A 22,455-nucleotide genomic window follows, 5' to 3' on the forward strand; every position below is an offset into this window, starting at 1 on the left:
AGTTGTTACTAAAAGGCAAAGGCTGTGACCATGATCCAAGAATAAGGGAAGTGGACTTTATCCATCCCTTTGTACTCTGGTAGCCTATGTCAAGAATGTTCACTTTGGTGACTTTCTGTTTATGTGAGAGTAAAGACAAAGGCTAGGATGAGGAGAGAACACTGTAGAAAGCAGGAGCAGGTGGGCAGGTCTCCTGTTGTGAAGAAATTAATCCCTTTGTTTCTTATTTCCATCTCCCCTTCCTGCCCACCTGGCCCTTCTCCTCCATGTTCTCACTCCCCAGAGAGTTTTCCAAAGAGAGGGAGAAGGCCAAAGCTCGGGGAGATTTCCAGAAGCTTCGAGAGAAGCAGCAGCTGGAAGAGGACCTAAAGGGCTACCTGGACTGGATCACCCAGGCAGAGGACATCGACCCTGAGAATGAGGATGAAGGCATGGATGAGGAGAAGCCCCGAAACAGTGAGCAGCCATCCTGTCTTGGGCTGGGCTCTGGGAGAGGGAGGAAATGGGCCAGAACAGTGAGATCTTCTACCACTAACTTGTTCTTACAGTTTGTCTTCCTGGAGCAACACTCAATATATTGATTATCTTTACTGCTCATAGAAATTAGTCACAGATGTGAAATAATTGCTATTGACCTGTAAAGCCTCACATCCCTTTTAGAATCCAAAGAGTCTAAAAACCAGTTGAGATTTTGCTAAGGTGGACTCTTTCTTTTTTTTTTTTTTTTTTTCTTTTTAATCATACATCCTCCTCTAGGCTCTAACTCTTTGGGTGGGGAGCAGATTATGGTCTTCCCATTAAAGTTTTAAAACCCCTATTTTTTTAAAAAGATTTTATTTATTTATTTATTCATGAGAGACACAGATGGCGGGGGTGGGGGGTGGGGGGTAGGCAGAGACATAGGCAGAGGGAGAAGCAGGCTCCAAGCAGGGAGCCTGACATGGGACTCCATCCTGGGTCTCCAGGATCACGCCCTGGGCTGAAGGTGGCACTAAACCGCTGAGCCACCCGGGCTGCCCTAAAACCCCTATTACGTAGGAATGTGTATACATATATATCCTAACACACATATATAAATATGTGAGTCTAGTTTCTTGTCCTTATGAACAGCCATTAATTATGCCCATTATGTTCAAACTCCCCAGTTGGTTTCTATGTGTTTCTACTCACTAGTAACTGAGTTCTAACTGGGAATCTGGGAGAAAAATCAGGTGGAGGTAAAAGGTAAAGGAGACAGTCAAATATGTGAATAGAGAACAGAACCTGTGCTCTTCATTTCAAAGACTGATTTAATACATCTATCAACTGTTCCCTTTCTGATAGCACTGATCAAGGTGCAAATACAAAAATAAAACACATAAATAACAAGAGACTCATAACACACAAATTAATAACATAAGGAGACCTTAAATGCTCTACTGAGTAGTTTTGAAGTTGGGAGACAACACCTTTGATGGATTGTCACAGTGAGCAATGATGCCATTGAGGGTCTTTCTGGAAAAATGCCTGGCAGCTTGTATTATACTGTTGATGGTACTGTGGAGTAGTTGATTCATTTGTGAACTGACTGGTATGGTGAATAAATAAGTTGGCCTGTGAGTGACAGAGAAGCTTACCTCTAAGTCACAGGAATTGGTATCTTGGCTCATCTCTTCACCTTAAGTCAGGGTGGAGCCCCTAATTTATGATTAATGGTGATGAGTATGCTTCTTACCATGTTGTTAAAAATGTGCAATGTCTACTACTTACTTAGCAATTCATTGTCATCCACAGAGATATATAGTTATTCGTTCTCTGGCTAAAGCAAGAGCTTCCAAGGAGAAATATGCTGCTTCTCTGCCTTGCTCACTAAGTGAATAAATTCCAGGGAGTTCCCAGCATGGAGTATCCTTTGCTGCTAGAGCAGATCACATTGACAAGGCCCATCTACCCACATTCTGGCTAAGCTTTGGGAAGAGCATACTGAATGCCTATCCCAATGGACAGGGTCTCTGCCGAATTTTCGTAAGCCCAAATATGGATGAAATTGGACTCTGGAAACTGTTGTGCCTCTCACCTTGTACTCTTTCTCCGTGACTGGAGGAGACCTTTGGGTCTGCTTAATGTCCTCAGCCAACCTGTCCTAGAAGGATGGAATGGGAACCTGGCTCCTTCAGTTGTAGAGATGATGGTGGAATAGTTCTAGGGGTTGGATCAAGGGAATAAGTATCCAAAAAAGCAAGATATAGAGAGTAAAAATAGACACTTGCAATGAAGTGAATATAAAAGACTTAAGAATGGAGCCAGAAAATGGGTCCAAAGAGCTGTCTATTGGGGAAGTCCAATTACAAGCAGAGTTGATGTGATTTAATTATTAAGAAATTGGCAACCTAAGAGATCTACAGAAAAGGCAATTTTATGACTTAGGAACTATATTCTCTTCTTCAGAACTTCATAGTTTGCCCTTCAAAACAAATACGAGGGGAGAAATGCTGCTACAATTTACATGTGTGTTTCAATTAAAGTAATATCTTAGCCTTTGAAATTGTTAAGATTACAGTTAGCATATTTTTCAGTTCTTTTAATTTCAAAAATTAAATAGTCTTTTAAGGAAAAAAAGATATTATTACTCTTCATCGATGGCTCTGGCAACTTCTGGGCAGAATCCCCGTCAGCACTCATGAGATGCCACACGTAGTGGGCACCGGTAAGACAGAGTTGGCTCCAGCACGGGAACAGTTCCATGGCACATTCCATGGTAGCTGGGCTTACCTAGAGGGAGCCCAATTACTCATTTTTTCTGGGAAGAGCTACAAAACCACTGAGGAAGTAGAAGAAACAGGGGTTGAGAAGATAATAGAGATGAAAGGGCATAGTTGGGAAGCATTTCTCTAAGTTATTAGAGTAAATGATGTGGCCAGTAAAATTATACAAAAAATATATATTCTAGTTCATTCATTCTTCTCCTCTCTTCCCTCCATCTATCCATTAAGGGGCAACTCTCTGCCAGGCACTGTTTTTGGCACTGGGGATATAGCAATGAACAAAATAATCAAAACTCCTTGCCCTCATGGAAATTATTTCTAGTGGGGAGTCAGACAATAAATTAAATAGTATGCTAGAGTCTCCACAAATATTGTGGAGAATGATAAAATAGTGAGAGAGAGACAGAAGTATTGAGTGGTGGCCAGTAAATACCCCACTGAGAAGGTAGCATTTGAATTAAGACTTGAAGGAAATGAAACATAGATATTTGGTAAAAGAGCATTCTAGACAGAGTTAATAGCCAATGCGAAGGCCTTGAGGCAGGAAGATGGCTGACATAGAAACAGAAGGGAGCTAATGTGACCAGGGAGGAGTGAGTAATAGGGACACTGGTAGGAGATGAGGTCCAAAGTTAACCAAGAACTAGATCATGAAAATCATTGTAGGAACTTGGATATTTACAAGAGGTGAGTCAAGAAGCCACTGGTGGCTTTGAACTGAGAAGTGACATGGCCTACACATATTTAATGGGATCCCACCCCTCACAGACATGCCAGCTACCATTTGCAGAATGAAATGAAAGTGAGCAAGGATGAAGTAGAGATCCAGACAGGAGACTACTGCCTCAAGAGATGATGTTGCACTAGCCTGGTAACATGAGGTGGTAGTCAGGCTCCAGAATGGCATCATTTGCTGATATATCAGATATGGGATGTGAGAGGCAGAGAAGTCAGGGCATCCCACAGCGATTGTCCTCAAAAGTGGTAAGAGCAGAATCATCATTTATTTATATAGGGAAGACGGTGACAGGAAAAGATGTCAGGGCAAGAGTATCAGGAAAACCATCTTGGGCCTTTAAGTTTGAAATGTCCATTGGACTTCAAGTACAGATGTTGAGTGAGCAACTGGGATAAATCTGAATTGGGGAAAGGTCTGGGACAGACTTATAATTTTCAGAGTCAGCATTCACCTAACTGTGATACGAGAGCATAGTGTAGACAGAAATGAGATGCATCCTAAGAACCTGGGCCCCAGTATCGTTGGGAGACAGGAATGATGAGGAAGAACCAGCAAGGGAGACTTAGAAAGGCATGGCCACAAAGACAGGAAGAAAAGTGAAGGAGGGTCCATGTTGAGGCCAAGCAGGGTGAGCCCTAAAAGCCTGAAAGTGGGTCATTGGGCTTACCAATGTGGAGGTCATCAGTGGGTGAAATGGTGAGGCTCAAAGCTTGAGGGCAAATCAGAGTCTCCTTTCATGAGTCTCTTGAGTCTAGATACTTCACAGAACGGTATCAAGCATTGTTTGCAGACCTCCTATTGTTGACATGGCCATTCTGCCAGCCATCTAAGAGTTTCCAGAAAGGAGAGAGGAGACTCAGGCAATCTAGGCTGCCTGTGGCCCTAAAAAGGCTAGGATCCAAAGGCCAGCCTTGCATTATATCTCCATCTACAGTCATTTTATTTATTTTTTTTAAAGATTTTATTTATTTATTCATGAGAGACACAGAGAGAGAGAGAGGCAGAGACACAGGCAGAAGGAGAAGCAGGCTCCATGCAGGGAACCTGATGTGGGATTTGATCCCTGGACTCCAGGATCACGCCCTGGGCCAAAGGCAGGCGCTAAACTACTGAGCCACCCAGGGATTCCCTACAGTTATTTTAGTACTAGGCATTGCCTCTGCAACTGCTTACAGACAGCCTTGGGAAAAGGAGAAAATGATACTCAAGAGCCATCTTAGAACCAATAATAAGAGAAGCAAGCAAGGGGCATGCTTGTGCACTATAGCATATTTAGCAGACAGCCACATGGGTCTTGGTCTCCAAGCCCTGCTCCTCTTGGGGAAGGATTAGGGTAATGTGGAGGCCTGCGCTCCTCCTGGATGCAGCAACGAGCATCCCTTTTGAAGGCACCACTTATAAAACTATCATTGCTGCACAGAGCCCATTGTCATCATGAGAGACACACTGCTCCAAAGGACAAGGCCAATTTTCCAGTTTCAATATTGAACCTGATAGGCCAGTCATTAGAGAGAGAGAGCCGTAGAGAAAGAGATAAAGTCAGACATTTCTTTCTTTTTCCTCCTCAAGATAAAAAAATGCATTTATTAAATATCTATCCATATGGGCATCTCTGTATCATGTCATTAAGACAATTTAAATGCATTCTCAGCCCTCTAAAGCTTGCAGTCTAAGACAGACATTTATGTGGATGAGCATATAAAAGACAGACAGACAGTAGAATCAAAACATTGAATTTCCACATAGATAAGCAGGATTAAATATTTACACCAGTGGTGTTCAGTTACATGACTTGGGAGCCACTTTTGCAATCATCATTAACTGACAGAGCTGCGTGGCTGCCACATGCCCTGCAGAGTCTAGGATAGTGTATTATTGAAATACAGAAATGTAAGGGCTTATGAGAGCTGCGGGTTGCCCACAAAAGGGCCCCATGTGACTTGAGAGCAGTAATCTGAATATCACTGATTTACATTATATACACGTCAAGGGCATGTGCATCATTATTTCAACCTTTTTTTTTTTTTTTTACATTTTAATCAGTATAATCAGTATTTACCCTAGACTTGACTTGTGGTCGGGGATTACGGCACATCTAGATTTCTGTGACAGAATCCCACCATGCATCTGGCTTTGCAATCATGAGAAGAAATACTAACAATTGTCTTTTTTTTTATTCCATTCTTATTTTGCACCCTTCCATTATTACATGTTGGAGGACCATCCTGACCCCATGCCACTCCGTGAAAGCAAACTCTGTGCAGACCCCAGATATCTCTTGTCTTCTGCATTAATTCCCAACTGGTCCTAATCAGGGTCCTGAAACTTCAGTGGTGGAATGTGGCCTTAGAGATAAAATGAGGAAACTAGAGTCCAACATGGGAACAACTCACCTGAGCTAATTATTAGAGAGGGCAAGACTCAGAGCCAGGTCCCCTGATTCCCTATACAGGACTCTCTCCACCACACCATGGTGCTCCTCAGAGAAGCCTTGTTAGACAACTCTGGGCAAAAGCCCTCCCTAACCGTCCCTCTGTGTTCCCATGGCATTTGGGGTGTGTTCCCCTCTTTGCATGCCTGCTACTATGAGGTTCTCAGCCAGCTGCCCTTAATTCACCCTATGTCCCTACTCCCTGACAAAGCCCTGGGCTTAGAAATATTACTGCCCATATAAGTCAAGTGACTTACAAAAGTTTGTGAATGCCTGTCCATAAGCCAGTTTTGGCAAAGCATCGTCTGCCCTGCCCTGGGCCGATAGAACAGAAAGGCTCAGACCATTGCCAGACTTGAGTAACTTTCTCATTCTGCCTGTTCTGAAGTGACTCTCTTGTGGCATCACTAATGACTCCCTTTCGGAGTGCCTTCATACACACATCTGCTCTCTACTAGCTCTGAATCATGCTCCAGTCTTGCAAAGTGCCATTTGAAGCCCAGCAAAAGGGCATGGAACCCCTGTAAACAAGCACAGTGGCTAGGTAGGAAGATTGCAGTGTCATGGGAAGGTATGGGCTCTTGAGGAATGGCAGAGAGCTGTTCCCTAAAGATGCTGGTGACTAGTAGGAGCCGCTATACCCTGGGGCTCTGCAGTGAGGCTATTTCATGGACTTTTCTGGCTCTGGTATTAATCAGTACCCCTGGGTGGGGCCCCTGGACCCAGTATCTTGTGTAGTACCTCACTTGGGGGATCAAGTCATAACAGAGACCCAGGTAGCCTTTCCACCAGTAGCACATCTGCCTTTGGAGCACAGTCTGGCTGCTGTGCTGTCTGGCCCTGCAAGTTTATAGATGGTCCCAGCCTGGAGAGCAATGGAGAGCTACCTGAGGGATGGTATTGAATATACAGTGAGAAGTTAGGCATGTCAATCTCAGGGAGCTGCCATATATTTCTTAAAACAAAACCAGTTTGGGGTAAAGCTTGCTTACTTTGAGCTGTTTGGAGACCACAACAGCCTTCTCAATGAATGAAGGCTGTATGCTTCTGGAGGAATGGAGAAGAAAAGGCCACATAGCATTTTGACAGACACTGATGGCCTGCCCAAGCCAGCCTTAGGGCCCTGTTCCTTCTCTGGAGGCATCTATGCACCCTTCCCTACCCCATCCCCACCACCACTCACTCAGGGAGACTCCCAGTTTATAGTGCCCTCTCAAGACAGAAGGAAGCTTGCTGCATCCCTGCAAAGCCCAGGGCTCCGTGGTGATGCAAGCTGTAGGTGGACAACAGACACACAGGGCTGTGTCTTTAGAGGGGCTCATGCCAAAAAACAGTTACACACAAGCTCCAGAAGACAAATGGTTACATTTATGGTGAGAAATATAGTCAACACCAGCTGAGAAATGTACCAGAAGAGGGCTTCCTACACCTTTTTAGATACCTGCCTTTTTCTTGGTTTACTTTACTGGCTAATGCCCATGGCAGCAGGCACCCAGCCAGGCACTTGCTAGGCAGTGCTGCAGTTTTCCAGGGTTGCAGGATTACCCACCAAGCCACCAGATCACTCCTGCTGCTCTTGCTGTGTGAAGGGGACAAGTAGGAGCTATTTTCCTGGGAACACTGGCCAATCACATGCCCAGCAGGGACAAAGCAAAGAGATTGTTAGCTCTTGAAGGACCAAGCAAAGCCAGGACTTGTCAGTGAGGCCCCAGGTCTTGGAAGGCCCCCTTCTTCTCCAGTGCCTAGAGGAGGGCATCCTCTGCCTTCCAGCCAGGATCTTATCCCATCCAGTGTCTTCTGAGCCTCTGTCTCAGCAGCTTCTCCATCCTCTCAGCTACCAGGTACTAGACTAGAAGTGCTTCTTCTTCCTCTCTCTCCTCCCTCCTCCTGTGATCCTTCCTTCATTCAGTCAGCCACCCCATCTTATCAGTTGTTCCCCTTCACTCCCCCCTAAAGTCCCACCACCCTCTCCCTCCTCTTCTCTCCACTTCTCTTCCCCAAGGTAGCCACCTCGCTGCTCTGCCCCTGGCCCTACTTCCACACACCCTGCATGATGTAGAGGAATTTGTATTTCTAGAGTTGACATGTCAGTCTTCTGCTCAAAGCTATGAATGTCTCCCCACAGATGCAAAATAAAGCCTAAACATCTTGTATCTGTATTCCCAGCACCTCTGATCTATCCCAGTCAATGGCTTCAACCTATCACTCCCTCTCCCCTTCAGCAAAACCAGACTATTCTTGTTTTCCAAATAGGCCTGCTACTTCATTGCTTCTGTACTTCCATGCATCTCTGCCTAGAATACCATCTCCCTCCTCACCTACTCACCTGCTCCAACCCTGCCTATCAGCTCATTACCAGGAGCACATTTGCAGTCCTCCCAGACTCTCCCTCTCAGGACAGGTACTGCCAAACACTCTCACCTCACCAGTGCCTTGCCTTGCCTCACCAGTGCGAGTGGGGCTGGATCAGCCCTCTTGTCATACAGAAAGCCTTTGAGAGGCAAAGACTATGCTTTTCCAACTTCTTATTCACTCTCCCACTTAGCATCCAGGACAGTGATTTATATTTAATAGACATTTCCCCCTCCAAAAAATATTGAAATGAATTGAATTGAATCCAGCTCTGTGGATTAAGAATATTAAGGTTTTACCTACTTGGCCAAATACCCTTTGTCTAGTCTTAGCCATACTCACAGTAGGCCTTTGAAAAATGTATCATCATTGATAGGGTGGGTAGAAATTATTTAGGGGCTAAGAAAGTGGGCCTATAAGAACAATTGGAAGGAGCTAAAATTATAGATTCACAAAAAAGAGAAAGCTGGATGGTCAACAGAGCAAGAAGGGGAGATCCCTCACTCCCACATTCTCCCTCGGAGAGGGAGTCATTGTTCCATAGCTTGTGCTTTTTGGGTTCAGAGATTGAATAGTGGACACATATCAGTCCTTTATGGGCTTTCCTGGTAGAGGTAGGACAGGGGTAAGGGCATGACAGGGGACATGTCTTTTCCTTGCATGCAAGGAGGGTGGGGAAGACATAGATTGTCTCATTATATCCTCCCCAAGATCATCTTACGTGGTGGGGACTCATATCTTCATTTTATGGATGAGAAAACCGAGGCTCAGAGACAACCTTGTTCATGTCACACCCTGTACATTGCCCCTAACCTCAGCTAGGTAGGCCTTGAGCCAGTTCTGCTGACTGTGTACTATACTCCTTTATACTCCTATATACTCCTTATACCATGGCCCCTCCCCTTAGCGATGTCATGACTGTTCCCCTCCTCCAACTGGAAGGAAACTAGAAGAGGGCCCTGCTAACTCCTCAGAGGCCAGAGTAACCTCTTCATCTCCCTTGTTATAGCATTTATCACCTTCAATATAATGGGCAAAGCAAGATGGACAGAGAAAAGGAGGAGAGGGGAGGGCAACAGAGGAGAGATAATGGCAGGGAAAATTTGACTTAAATGTTAGCATAAAGGGGCATGAGTTTGATCTTTAAAAAAAGAGAAAAATATGAGCTTTATGATTATAAAATCATGTTTGAAACATGAAAGGAAGTAGTGACATTATCTTGTTCAAGCAAAAAAGTAAAAACAAAGAAGTTAACTGAGATAAAACAACAACAACAACACAAGAGTGGGGGGCACCCAGCTGGCTCAGTCATTAGAGCAGGTGACTCTTTTTTTTTAATTTACTTTTTTATTGGAGTTCAATTTGCCAACATATAGCATAACACCCAGTGGTCATTCTGCCAAGGGCCCCCCTCCATGCCCATCACGGAGTCACCCCAACCCCCCACCCACCTCCCTTTCCACTACCCCTTGTTCATTTCCCAGAGTTAAGAGTCTCTCATGTTCTGTCACCCTCACTGATATTTTCACTCATTTTCTCTCCTTTCCTCTTTATTCCCTTTCACTATTTTTTATATTCCCCAAATGCATGAGACCATATAATGTTTGTCCTTCTCCGATTGACTTATTTCACTCAGCATAATACCCTCCAGTTCCATCCACGTCAAAGCAAATGGTGGGTATTTGTCATTGCTAATGGCTGAGTAATATTCCATTGTATACATATACCACATCTTATTTATCCATTCATCTTTCAATGGACACACCGAGAGAGCAGGTGACTCTTGATCTCAGGGTCATGAGTTCAAGCCCCTTGCTGGGCATTGGGCCTATTTAAAATAAAAATAAAATACATTTAATGTTTTTTTTGAAAATCCATTTGAAATGGTTTAAGAGGTGCTCTTGCTTGAAAGAAAACATATGAATTATATGACCTACTAGAGTTTCTTTCAGTTCAGAGCCCCTTTGGACTTGATTAGAGGAGAATGTTGTCAACCAGAATTCTCCAGGAATAGGGTATTGTAGCTCACTGGCCATCCACTCTCCTGCCTTGGCAAATCCGCTGTGAGGTATGTGATATAGTTTGTCTCTGACAATGCAGGATTGTGCAATGCTGCATGGTCATCACTTCTAAGCCTCTGATAATCCCAGGAACCTCGGCATTATAGGGGCCCAGAAGAAGGCTCTCTGACCAGGAACGGCCTCATAATTACGAGTTTATATGTGGTATTTTTGGAAAAGTCTTGTCACCTACACGAAGCCACAAAACTCTTTGACCAATGGATCTGCCCTTTCAGCCTCACCCAGGGTAGGCACCCACGAAAGTACTGATTTTATTTTAATTTGGTGTTTTGCAAATGGATTGACACACCTGGGAGCTGGAAGTAGCTCAGCAAAGGGATTAAAGGAGAGATGAAACATCCTAAATTTCCCTTTAATCCATTTCTTCCAATAACCAGTGCTCAGCCCCCAAACAGAGCCACCCACAGTACAGTTGCCTTTGACTTCAAACACCCACCCCTCCCTTCCTTCCATATAAACACTGGGAGACAAAAGTCCCATGTCACATCAAGATATATTATCTGTCAGAAGGTTGTTAGTGAAGAAGAAGGAGTGACAGTTCCTTGCCTCTATCATTGCTTGCTGATGTGGAAAATCATCATCTGATAATGGAGGGAGATTAACCACATACTATATTGCCATCATCAGGGCACGTGGCATGGAAGACCAGTGGAAGGAGCACAGAAACTGAGATTGTTGGCTTACAGTCGTGAACAATTTGGGGAAGACCTCCTAAGGTCATACATATGTTTGTTTGAGAGACACATTTGTGCATTCATTCAATGCATGTTTAAGTACCAACTGGTCACTCGAATACCAGGAAAAAATAAACACAGTCAGTGTCCTAAGAGGACTTATAGCCTAGTTAAGGAGACAGATGCATAAACAGATTACAGCAGAGAGTTGAAGGCATGGACAAGGTACTGGAGAAATTCAGAGGAGCGAGAGTAGCATTTGGGAGAGGATGAACAGGGCTGCCTCCCCAGGGAATGATTCTAAAAGGGTGCCATTAGAATCAGGGTGGGTTAGTCATCGTCACAGGCAATCTCCAAATCGAGTCTGTTGCTTGGAACAGTGAAGGTTACTTCTTGTTCCACAGTTCAGTGTGGATTTGGTGTTGTTAGGAGGGGAAGTTTACCTCCACACAGTCTTCAGGAACCAGGACTTCTTCCTACTAGCAGCTATACCATCCCCTGGGCCTCAGAAGCCTCCGATTCTCCACATCTGGTCATCAGAAGAGGGAAGGGAGAGGGAGTGTGGAGGGGCATGCAGGTGGCTTTGAAAGCCAGGCCTAGGAGTGTGGGTGTGGCTCCCATCCCCATGTCAGAATAGTGTTCAGCTCCAGCTAAGTGCTGGGGCAGAGAGGGGAGGAAGAAGAAGAACAACTGGGGTTGGGTGGACACATGACAGGGACTGTGATACCCACAGACTGAGAGCAGTTCACAAGGCCAAGAGGATGAGAAAGGACATTGTAAACTGAGGGAGCCACATATATCAAGTGTAGAAGCAAGTAATAGGAGGAAGGAGAAGAAGAGGAGGAGGAAGAAGAAAAAGATCTTAGGGTGCATGGGGAGAAACCAAAGATAGAACCAGAAGGAAGACAACCCTGGTCCCAAAGGGCTTCAGATATGGACTTTATCCTGTGGATAAGAAGGAACCACCAAAGAGACTTAAGCAGAGTTCCCTGTTGAAAGGTCACCACACCCTTGATGGGAGCAAGTGGTTAGGGGGAGGGAGAAGCTGAAATCAGGGAGGTCAGTCATTTCAGGAGCTGATATGGCAAAAATGAGGGTCAAAGAAGGGGAACGGATTGCAAAGATGGCACTCCACCAGGCACCTGCATCCACTAGGACAGTCCTGGGGGCTAGCCGATTAAGGAGTCTTTGGAATAAATGCCCTGTGCTTTTCCAGACCCCGGGATGGTTGGAGGAATTACAGCAGTGACCTGTCCCACTGAAAGACTCCTCCTGGAAGTTTGTTTGTCCTGGAAGTTTGTTTGTTTGGGAGCTATGTCAACCCTCGGTCCCAGCTGTTCAAGGCCTGTTTCTATCCATGACCATAAACCAACAAGCAGTATCTTTCCCCTGACAGGTATCACATATAGAATTCAAGTGACTCTATGTCATTTAATCCCTGCCCTTATGATTAAGTGACTTATGAAAAAAGAAAAAAAAATTGAGTAACAACCCCAAACATAGGGCTTTGATGGCTCCATCCTTCAGGATTACTTCATCAAATGGAAATGCACATGCCTCTGGTGATAACTACAGTGTTTCCAGAAGAGATTTATGCTCCCATATAATAGGAAAGATTTCGTCTTCTTAAATAACTATAGTACCTGCTGTAAGTGCTGGACTATTAATCATTGTGATCACTTTGTGTTTAAGCCTCATGGTTAGTGGGACAGGACTAGAGCCTGGTCAGAACAACAGAGAATCACCCTAAAGGAGTTGCTTAATAGAAAGGTGGTCCCTTGGGAAGATGGATGGAACTCTTAAAACCAGAAGGCAAAAATGTCAGTGTTAGGCTGGGCTGAAGGCAGTGGAAGAGGGAAAGCTGGAATGGAGAAGGCCAATCCAGTTAAGTATTATTCCTGCCTCCGTCTAGGCTGCTGTGACAAATTACCATAGGCTGCCTGGCTTAAACAATAGACATTTATTTCTCATAGTTCTGGAGGCTACAAGTCCAAGATCAGAGCGCCAACATGGTCAAGTTCTCAGTGAGGGTCCTCTTCCTGTTTATAGAGCGTGTCTTCTTGCTGTGTCCTTACATAGTAAAAAGAACGCATGCTATCTCCCTGACCTCTTAAGGCCACTAATCCCAATCCTAAAGGCTATATACTTGTGACCTAATGACCTCCGAAAGGCCCCACCTCCAAATGCCATCACATTGGGATTAGAGTTTTAACATACAAATTTGGGGCAACACAAACATTCAGTCCATTGCAGTGACCTTTCTGTATCCCTATAGTGGGCCCTGGATTCCTTCTTTAGCCAAGTGGATAGCTCCAGCACAATCAGAAAATCACAGAATCCTAAAGTCCTGGCATACAAAGGGGTCTTTAGATCCCTGAGTCTAACTCCCAGCCTCTGGGCAGAACCATGCAGCATCCAGTTGTGCCTTACCTACCTGTTAAGTGCCCTGAAGGCTAAAAGAAGCATCTGGATTATATTTCTATAGGGCCCTATTTCCTCTAGAACTGGTTTGTTTTCTGAAGAGAGTCAAGGGCAGATTTCCTTCCCATTCATGGTGCTTACAAACTTACTTTCTCTCAAAGATGCATGCAGGTTTCAACACTGTCAGGGCAAATCACAGAATGTACTCAAGGGTGACATAGTGGGAACTGGGCAAAGGCCTTCTGGAACAGAACAACAGTGTTGTTCATTTCCAAACACCTAACTTTAAACCTAATCTTGGGCTTCACTGAAAAAACCATAACTTTCCTCCTCCTGCCCCCAGTTTTGATCCACCAGCAGGACCCACACATGTCATGACATTCAGCACCACCCATCCTCAAACAGGAGGATGAACAAGCAAATGTGTTTGCACTTAAGACCCTATTCCCAAAATATTGTCCTTGAATGAATGATCTCCTGCGAAGGTCATTGAGGAAGATGGAAGTAAAGGAGTCGAATGTCTTGTTCCAGGTGAAATCTCCAGATAGCCTAGGAGAAAAAAAAAAGAGAGAGAAGAGAAAGATTTAACCATTTACTCAGATTCATGTGCATATATACTCTTTGCAATAAAGACTTAATTCATATTAGTTTATCACACTGACCAAAACTATCCCCAGCAAAGATCTGTAAGGGTGATTCACTAGACAGAGCTTCGATAAAAGAAGTTTAAAGTTTGTCCTTTCCAAAAATATATATTTGAATTTTGACAAGTTTCTCTGGTGTTGGTTTGGTTTTTTTGTTTGTTTTTTACTAAAAAGTATGGGTGTTAAGATATTTTTTTGTCTTCTTTTAAGATACTTTTTAAATGTCTAGATCAAAAAGCTTTTGATGCTTTCCTAAATCATGTTCAAAAATTCATTTGCCAAACATAAAGTTGGTTTTGACTAATACACCTGAACTCTTCTACGCAGGGTTTCACAGTGCCTCATCACAGGAACACAAACAGTCAAGATTAGAGGTCAAGAGAAAATGCAAACACAGGACCCAAAGCTGTTAAAGAATTATACAAGAGCCCTGGGACCTGTCTGTGCTTTGCTTGGGTGTGATATAAAAGATCTGTTCTCAACGACTTACTGATGAGGTGGAAAGCCTTAATTATATGCTCGACAGGCTGGCTATAAGGGGAAAAGTCTTTGTTTACCTTACCATTTCCAAACTTCAAATCAGCCTGTCCAACCATTGTATCTCATTTCAATAACTCATGAGATATGATAATGGTATCTAATATCAGGCCAGTTATTATGTTAACAAAATTCTCTGAAAATAGCAACACATACATGTAGACACACACACACACACATACACACACACACCATCCACATGGGCAAGAAAAAATTGAGGACCCTTTCTTTTCAGAAATATTCAGAATTCAAGTCTCATATTTATTATCACTTGCTTCGGTAAGCCAAGTTCAGTATGACTAGAAGCTTGGCGTGATGTCTGCTGTGCCCAGCAGAAGCAGAGAAAAAGATCCTCCACTATCACCTGAAAGGAGAGCCTCTGCTTGGCATGGAAAGTAATGCCAATGGTAGAAGGTCCTAGCCCCCTCGACCCACAGCCCGTTTTGCCATTTGGCAATGACTAAGAAGTTGCAATGGTCACTTGCTGACAACCAAGCAAGTGCCCTAGGTTTTCAGCAGGAAGATCCCACACTTCAGTAAAAATTGTAAACCTTCTTGAGCCTTTCAGATGGTATACAATCATTTTCATTAATTATAATTTCCATAATCACATTAATCCATGCAGTCATGTCCCTTGATTAGAGGAATTGAGAGTACAGGAATGTGAGATGAATTGGCCTTCACCTCTCTCTCCTAGCAGGATCAGGGTTTTTGGGTGGGGAGAGTCCATGTGTCGTAGTGGAACTGAGGAGCCTGGGATAAACAGGCCGCCCAAGCTTCCAGCTCCCACTCAGTTACCAACCACCAATCTATCATTCTTAGCCCCTTCAAAAGTAAAAGGAGGGGTTGGGCCAGACAGCTGCAAAAACCCCTTCCAGATCTGTTTTGTTTCTATAGTTCTAAATGGGCACACATTAGCTGTAGTCCTAAGAATCTGAACCAAACCTGGGTCTTTCCAATCCATCATACTCCAGAGGAATTTAGTCAGTTCTAGAAGCCTGCAGCTTCCAGACTCCAAGGATTGGTATAGGGTCTCCTGAAGGACTCCTCGAACCCTGGAAACCAGCCTGTTCTTCCACAGACCCTCCTGGCACCACATTCTGCCCTCCCTGCCTTGAAAGCCCAGCTCCACCATCTGCCTTTGGAACTGCATTGTCTCTGCTCCTACCTTCCTACCCTTACCTCCCCCTCCACCATTCCTCACTCCCAGAACACCTACTCCAGGCCTACACAATACAGTGTGTCTATTTATCCATCTTCTACCATCTGCCGTGTGTCGTACCTTGTGAGGGTGGGAACTTGGTATTCTCAACACCAGCGCAGAGCCTGGCAGATAGGCAGTCAATGAATCTCCACTAGAAAGGGGGTGGAGATAGAGGGAGAAAAGTGGGGTTGGCCCGAATGTCTGGAACTCTGCCATTAGGAGCAGATGACTGGGGCCTGCCTTGTCACTGTGTCAGAACTAAAACCAGGAAGGGCCAGATCTGATCCAGCAGAGGATATATAATGAATCAAACATACAAATTGAATGCTTCATCTTCCATTTCTTATCTGCCAACATTTCTTTCTAACTTCTGGAAGAGGACAGGATCATTCCATGGTGTTTTTCTTCAGGTCCTCGCCTCTTCTCCCCTTTATTCTTCTAATGCACCCAGAGAAGTGTCAGAAATACCATTATTTTGTTTCTCTCTCCATGAGGCCAGCTAGCTGGCTAGTAGTGGCAGTCAGGAAATGGTTAAGAGAGTACCAAGGATAAATGCTTAGCTGCTTCTTTAGGATGGGAAAGCTGAATACTTTAAGGCTTGAAAAGGTCAACTCTCTTCCAAGGGGGCAGAGGTTTGATTTCATCCATTATGTGGTCTTTGGCATAATGCTCGTTTCATTCACTGGATGCAATGGAGATTTATGGAGTAAATGTTATCACAAGCTGAGACTTAATGAGATCTCAACTGTATCTCCTGGATGTAGTGGAAAGCAACCATTCTGGTAATAAATAGAGAACAGCGTCTAATTTGTAAATTCCCCTTTCCGTTTCTAAGTTTAATCAGATCAGTGAAACTGAAGGGAATTGTTGATGACCCAAAATTATTTTCCATGCCTCAGTCTGGCTAGGAAGGATGGCTCCTAACGGAAATGGCATGTTGCTCTGGAAATGGTAGGGGATGACATTTGTCATTAGGCTAATCCAGTTGTTGCATACTAAAATAAATAAATATGTTTAGACCAAAATCTATTTAAAACCAAACTGGAACTGAGTCTCCATTTTGCTGTTACTAGTGTCACTGGTTCATAGAAGTAAAGATTCTTTCCAAATAAGCTATAGAAATCTGTGGCAGGATCCCTCTAAAAGGGCCCAGGACCCATGTGCTTTCATATTGACCCAAAGAGGCATCCAGAGTAAGGCTAGAAGGGCCACCATGGTGCCCAGGTTGTGGTCACAAATAGCCTTTTATGGCATGGCAGATGGCAGGTTAGGAGAGCAGAACACAATCTCTGGCAGGTTGTTGGTTTCATTTAGGGTTTTAAAAAAAGAATTAAAGGAGCTCAAAAGGGAGGTAAATGCAGCTACCTTCTTTCCAGTTGCACTTACGGTTTCTCACGGTTAATGGTAGTTAAAGATTTTTACAGATTGTCTTCTCATGAGCTGTTAAGCATTTCCAGGGCAGGGACCATGGCCCGGGTAAGTCACTGCTAGCACACAGTAGGAACTTCATGAATATTTCATGAAAGGACTGACAACAATGATGAAGACATGGAGGAGGTTGATGGCCCCAAAGGGAACATGGTTAACTACAGCTGATCTTAGGAATTGGCCCTGGGAGCACATACATCATCACTAATAAGTGTTCAGACTCCAGATGACCTTTTAGCTGCAAAGCAAGTGATCTTGAGATTCCTCTGTTTAGCCTGCATTTTGCTTTTCCTTTCCCCAATAAATACATACAGTGTTCAGGCATTCAACACATGGAATATTATCATTGAAAATTATGAACAACAGCTACCACTTATTAAGTACCTCCTCTAACTCATAGTATATTTAATCCTCACCTAAGCCTCCAGGATCTGTAATATTATCTCCATTTTTTTCAGATGAGAAAGATGAGGTTCAGATAATTTGCCCAAGACCAAGCAGCTAACAGGAGACTTAGCCAGGATTCATGCCCAAGGCTGCCTGACTCTAATGGCCAGCCTTTCTCTTTTGTCAGGCAGGAGAGAGTCAAGCACGAAGAACAAGGTAGACCTCAAAATACCTGGTGATAGGTAGGAGAAGTAGAGGGGAAGGAAGACCCCAGAAAGCAGTCAGGAGACCTGGTTCCTAGTCTCAGCTCCACTACAAAGTGTTCTGTGATCTCACAAACCCTTCCCCTCCTAGGCCTCAGTTTCCTAGGATGTAAAAGTAATAACCAGTCTCTGGTTTTCCATAAATACTTGAGCATTCTGATCCCTTAGAGCCCCCTCTGGCACTTTTTCTTTGAGTCCTATATTCCAGAAGAGATGAGTGGCTGGGCCAGGGAGACAATGTCCTCATTTTGCAGACCCTGGTTCTCCTCCTCTTGGCTGAGCAGCAGGTGGCTACAAGATAGAAGCCTCTCTCCAGCATCCAGCAGCTACTTCATGGCCCACATTCTTCTGCTCTGTTCCCAGAGCCAGTATCCTGATAACTTTCATTTGCCTTGAAAGCATCGAATGGTAGAATTTCAGCACCAGCAAGTGTCACAGAGGTTCATTCCTGCTCCCCTGGTGTCTCCATCTACACATGAAACTCCTCTATAGCATCCATACAATAGTCTTTTCCCCTTTCTTGAACATTTTGTGGGAGGAACTCACTCAGTCACAAGAAACCCCTTCTATTTTTGTGCACCTCCAGTTTTTATAAAATTTTTCTCCTGAGCTGACACCTGCAGCTGTTTCACTTCCACACACTGGTCTGAGGTGTCAGGGGTGCAACAGTGCTCTCCCAAAGGCAGTGCTAATTATCCTGACTCAGCTAATTATTCACACTAATTGCTTCTCTATCTCCGCTCTCCCTCCTGCCTTATGGCTCCATTAGGGGTGTGCTTCTGACATCATTGCCCACCTCTTCTCATTGGTCTTCCCAGTAACCAATGAGGGAAGCACTGAGCTGTTAAGACTATGTGTCTTTCCTAGACACTGAGTTAGTACTGAGGAGAACCCTGGAACTCAGGGCTCCTGATTCTGACATAGACAGGTTCCACAACACCTCTCAGCCTGTGTCTCTTTCCCCAACCCCCATCCAGCCCATCTTTCCTCACCAGTGCCGACCTCTGTGCCTGGTCCCTCCTGTCTGTTGCAAGAAGGCTCACTATCCTACAGTTTTATTGTATAAAAAATGGGCTTCTGTCTCCTTTCTTCTTTCCCTAAATCAGGCAAATGCCCTAGCTTCACTCCTTTTCAGCTAGCCATCAGATAAGGATTACTCCCACAGTGCAAGTAACAAAAGAAGTAGAGTTGCGTGAATCTGCCTGAGGTCCCCATGTCCCCATGATACAGACCCACCAGCACCTGTTCATCATGTTATCTACGCAACTGGCACTTCTTTTCCATATTTGAAAAGTCTGTTCCTTGTCCTATCTGCCATGACAGAGACTCCATCTGAAAACCAGAACTTCTGTGTCCTTCCTTCTAGGTTTCCTGAGCCACTGAGCACACAGCACGAATCCTCATAGAATCTAGGATCCAGAAGGGAAGCAATGACCAAGAGGTAGCACTGCACCCCAGGCAGTGAGGCTCAGGTGAACCCAAGGTCTTGCCTCCCATTTAAAGTGGATTTGGGGAGCATTAGCATTCCAGCTTCCTGCCAGTGCCTCCAGGCCTTGTGCTTGTTGAAACAGTGGTCCCTGTTCTCTAGATTTCAAAAACCCTTTCTCTCTTCTGAAAGAAGAACTGTCAGCCTCTCCAGCAAGCCCAACTCTCCTGAGAAATGACAGAAGAGTTCTAAGATTAGGGAAAAGAGGGAGGAAGGATGAAGGGTGAAATAATACCTTTGAGTCAGATTAAATCTTGGGAGGAAGAATCTAGAAGGAGAGGCTATTGAATAGAATAATAGAATGACATTGTCTGGTATTAAAACCTACCAGTTCTTCTTGTACATTAGGTTTGGGGTTGGTTTCTGCTTTTCTGCCTGGTTCAGAGTCACCCCTGCTGCTGTGGGCATGACCAACCCTACCCAGCAGTGGCTAAGTCTTGGCCCTTCCCAGTATAGCCCAAGAGGGAGGAAGGAGCCTTCAGTGGGTGGCTGACTGTGCATGTTCCAGTCCCCACCCTGATGAAACAGAATGAATGAAACCATGCTGACCCTGGCCCATCCCAGACATGCTCATTTGTACCCTTCTCTGAGGGTGAAGAAGAGCCATGGCAGAGAACTAAATGGGGCATATTTGTTCTGGTGCTGACCAGTGCTTGTGGATGGCCTCCCTGGCCTCCAGCAGAAGTTATGAGTCCTGCTCCCGGCCCCACAGCACTTCCAATCTGGTTTCCCAGAGAAATCAGCATCGTGCCATAGAAGGTGCCCTGCTTGCTCAAAGCTGTGGTGGGAAGAAAAGGACAGGCGAGTAAAGCAGAAAAAAGCGGGTGAGTCAGTGAGGTACAGTTCTTCCTTCCATTCATGAGCCAGAGTCAAAGGCACTGTTGGCTGGGGAACAACAGCAAGCAGAAGACAGACAAAATCTGCATCCTCACCCTGGCTCTGCTCCTGCAAAGCCTCAGTCTCCTCATCTAGAGACTGTGAATGAAGACACCTTCCCTGGCTGTCTCCCAGGGTGGTTGTGAGAATTAAAATGGCATCATTTCCTGAGCATAATGAGAAACAGAGCTGTACTCTTTCTAGCGAGCAGAGAAAGGACTGTATATATACCAGAACATTGAAATACTTGGTACAAATAGTACATGTTTCGGGAGAAAGAATGCTGATTCTGTGGAATTCAAGGAGGCTTCAGGAAGGCAGTAGGACTTGGAGGGAAAGAGGCTCTTGTGCTGGTGGAGGAGCCCAGGGAACATTCCAGCAGGGCAAAGACCAGATGAAGATGGGTGCAAGCACCTTGCATACAATGGCACCAAACCAAGCTGGCCCCATGTGGCATATACCAGAGATGAAGAGGAGAGCTGAATGCCTGGCCCCAAGTATTCACTGAGTGGAGATGGAATGGGAGTTTGGATGAGTAGAGTGAAAGCAAATCACAGGGGCCTCGGGAGGTGGGCCTCGGGTTTTGTGTGGAGCAGGACAGTGATGTGACTTGATAAAATGGTACTGAGGGAAGGTTCCCCTAGTAGACGAGAGAATCAGGTAAGGACTTCAAGAACTCCTCCTGTGTGGGCCCCCCACTCCACTCCCCACAGTCCACAACATGATGATGCATCCTTGTTGTAAAGCTCAGTTTATTTTTTCTAAGCAAAAGAAACCTTAGGAAACTCCACTTAAACCCCCAGCAAAGGCTTGAAAACTGCCAATAATGAGCAACTCTTAGTGTCTCAAAGCAGCCAGGCCACTTTAGAATTGTTTCTTATGTTAGGGCAAAAATCTTCACCCCCCAGTTATTCTTTGATGCCTTATCCTTGTAGAACTACTCTAACCAGGCAATATCTTCCCCTGAAGTGAAAAGACTCCAAATATTTGAGGAGGCCAATGAGGCCTCCTAACCTACCTTATCTAGATTAAACCTTTCTAATTTTTCCCAGAACATGACATACCACCCTTCACCATCCCAGAAGTTCTCTACCTGAGAACTTCACCTCTCTGGCTGCTGCCCCTCAGGAACATGATCCTGAGCTCTGAACCCCATCCTAACAGGATCTAACTGATGCAGAGGAAGGGATCGCCCCTTTCCTGGGTCTTTGCCCAAACGGAGCAGAAAGGAGGAACATAACAACTGCAGACCTCCAGCAGGCAGAGCTGGGAGATTAATCCAAGTAAAGGACTTGCCACAGAGGAGGGCGAGTTGATTGATACTCTGACAGCAGCCCATAAACTCATTGATGAAATGGCGGGGCTGAAGAGGCACCATGGGGTTGGGAGCTAAAGTGACTCACTTCACATAAATGCCACTAATGGAGGCAGCCTAGAAATTTAAGGCAGTAACTTCCTTGCATGCAGGAGGAGAAAGCAAGGTTAAGACCCTTCCATAGAGGCAATGCTCCTTACCCAAGGCGGCTACCGCTCTGTGGGTAACCACATCTTTCGAGATTGTGCTGGGCCCCTGGAGGTTCTCCTGGCAGGATCTGACCTGGGTCAAAATTATCTCCAGCAGCAGAAAACAATGAAGGGGAAGCAGAGCCCAAGAGAAAAGAGAACATGAGAGTGAATTGTGAGCTCTCTATAGCCTTTGTAAACAGCAGTGAGCAAGGTGCAAAGTGTAAAACTCACCCACAGTGGAACTTTTAAATTCCGGGGTGAGCTCAACTATGATATTCCAGGGTGGACTTTCATTCTCTCTGTGATGTAAGTGGGTGGCAAGTGAGGAAGGTGGCAGCACTGGATGGTGGAAAGAGGACTGTTCCTTTATCACCAACTAGCCTTGTGAGCCTGGGCACACCACTGACCTTCTCTGGACCTTAATATTCTCACCTGTAAAATGAAGGCTACCCCTTCTAGCCCTGCAATGCCGGTAGAATTCAGATCTCACTCTGCAGTGAAGAAACTGAGCCACCAGAGAGTGAAGTACCTTGTCCAAGGTCACAGAGCTCCAAAGTGGCAAAGACAGGTTGCAGACTCAAGCCACCTGGCACCAGAACCCATGCTCCTAACCATGCTGCTCTACTTACTGCCTCCCCCTCTTTGTCCAGAAGAGCTGACAGGGAGGCCCTGGGCAGGATTA

The 22,455-nt window shown here is 44.9% G+C and overlaps 1 protein-coding gene and 1 long non-coding RNA gene across 42 annotated transcripts in view; one reads left to right on the forward strand and one right to left on the reverse strand.

Moving 5' to 3' along the window:
- Positions 1-22,455, forward strand: part of CACNA1C (calcium voltage-gated channel subunit alpha1 C) — a 746,185-nt gene that overhangs the window by 550,008 nt on the left and 173,722 nt on the right. For all 41 annotated transcript variants that reach the window (XM_072799571.1, XM_072799575.1, XM_072799573.1 and 38 more), the window contains one exon: positions 284-456. In XM_072799571.1, the coding sequence (XP_072655672.1) occupies positions 284-456 (173 nt within the window). The remainder of the gene's footprint in view (positions 1-283; positions 457-22,455) is intronic.
- LOC140617712 (uncharacterized) lies at positions 5,498-21,067 on the reverse strand. Its single transcript, XR_012017902.1, has 2 exons — positions 17,672-21,067; positions 5,498-13,991 (listed from the first exon to the last, which is right to left on the reverse strand). It is a non-coding gene; the product is annotated as an uncharacterized lncRNA (long non-coding RNA).

The sequence above is a fragment of the Canis lupus genome, chromosome 25, assembly GCF_048164855.1.
Source record: "Canis lupus baileyi chromosome 25, mCanLup2.hap1, whole genome shotgun sequence".
In the NCBI taxonomy this organism is placed as follows: Eukaryota; Metazoa; Chordata; class Mammalia; order Carnivora; family Canidae; genus Canis; species Canis lupus.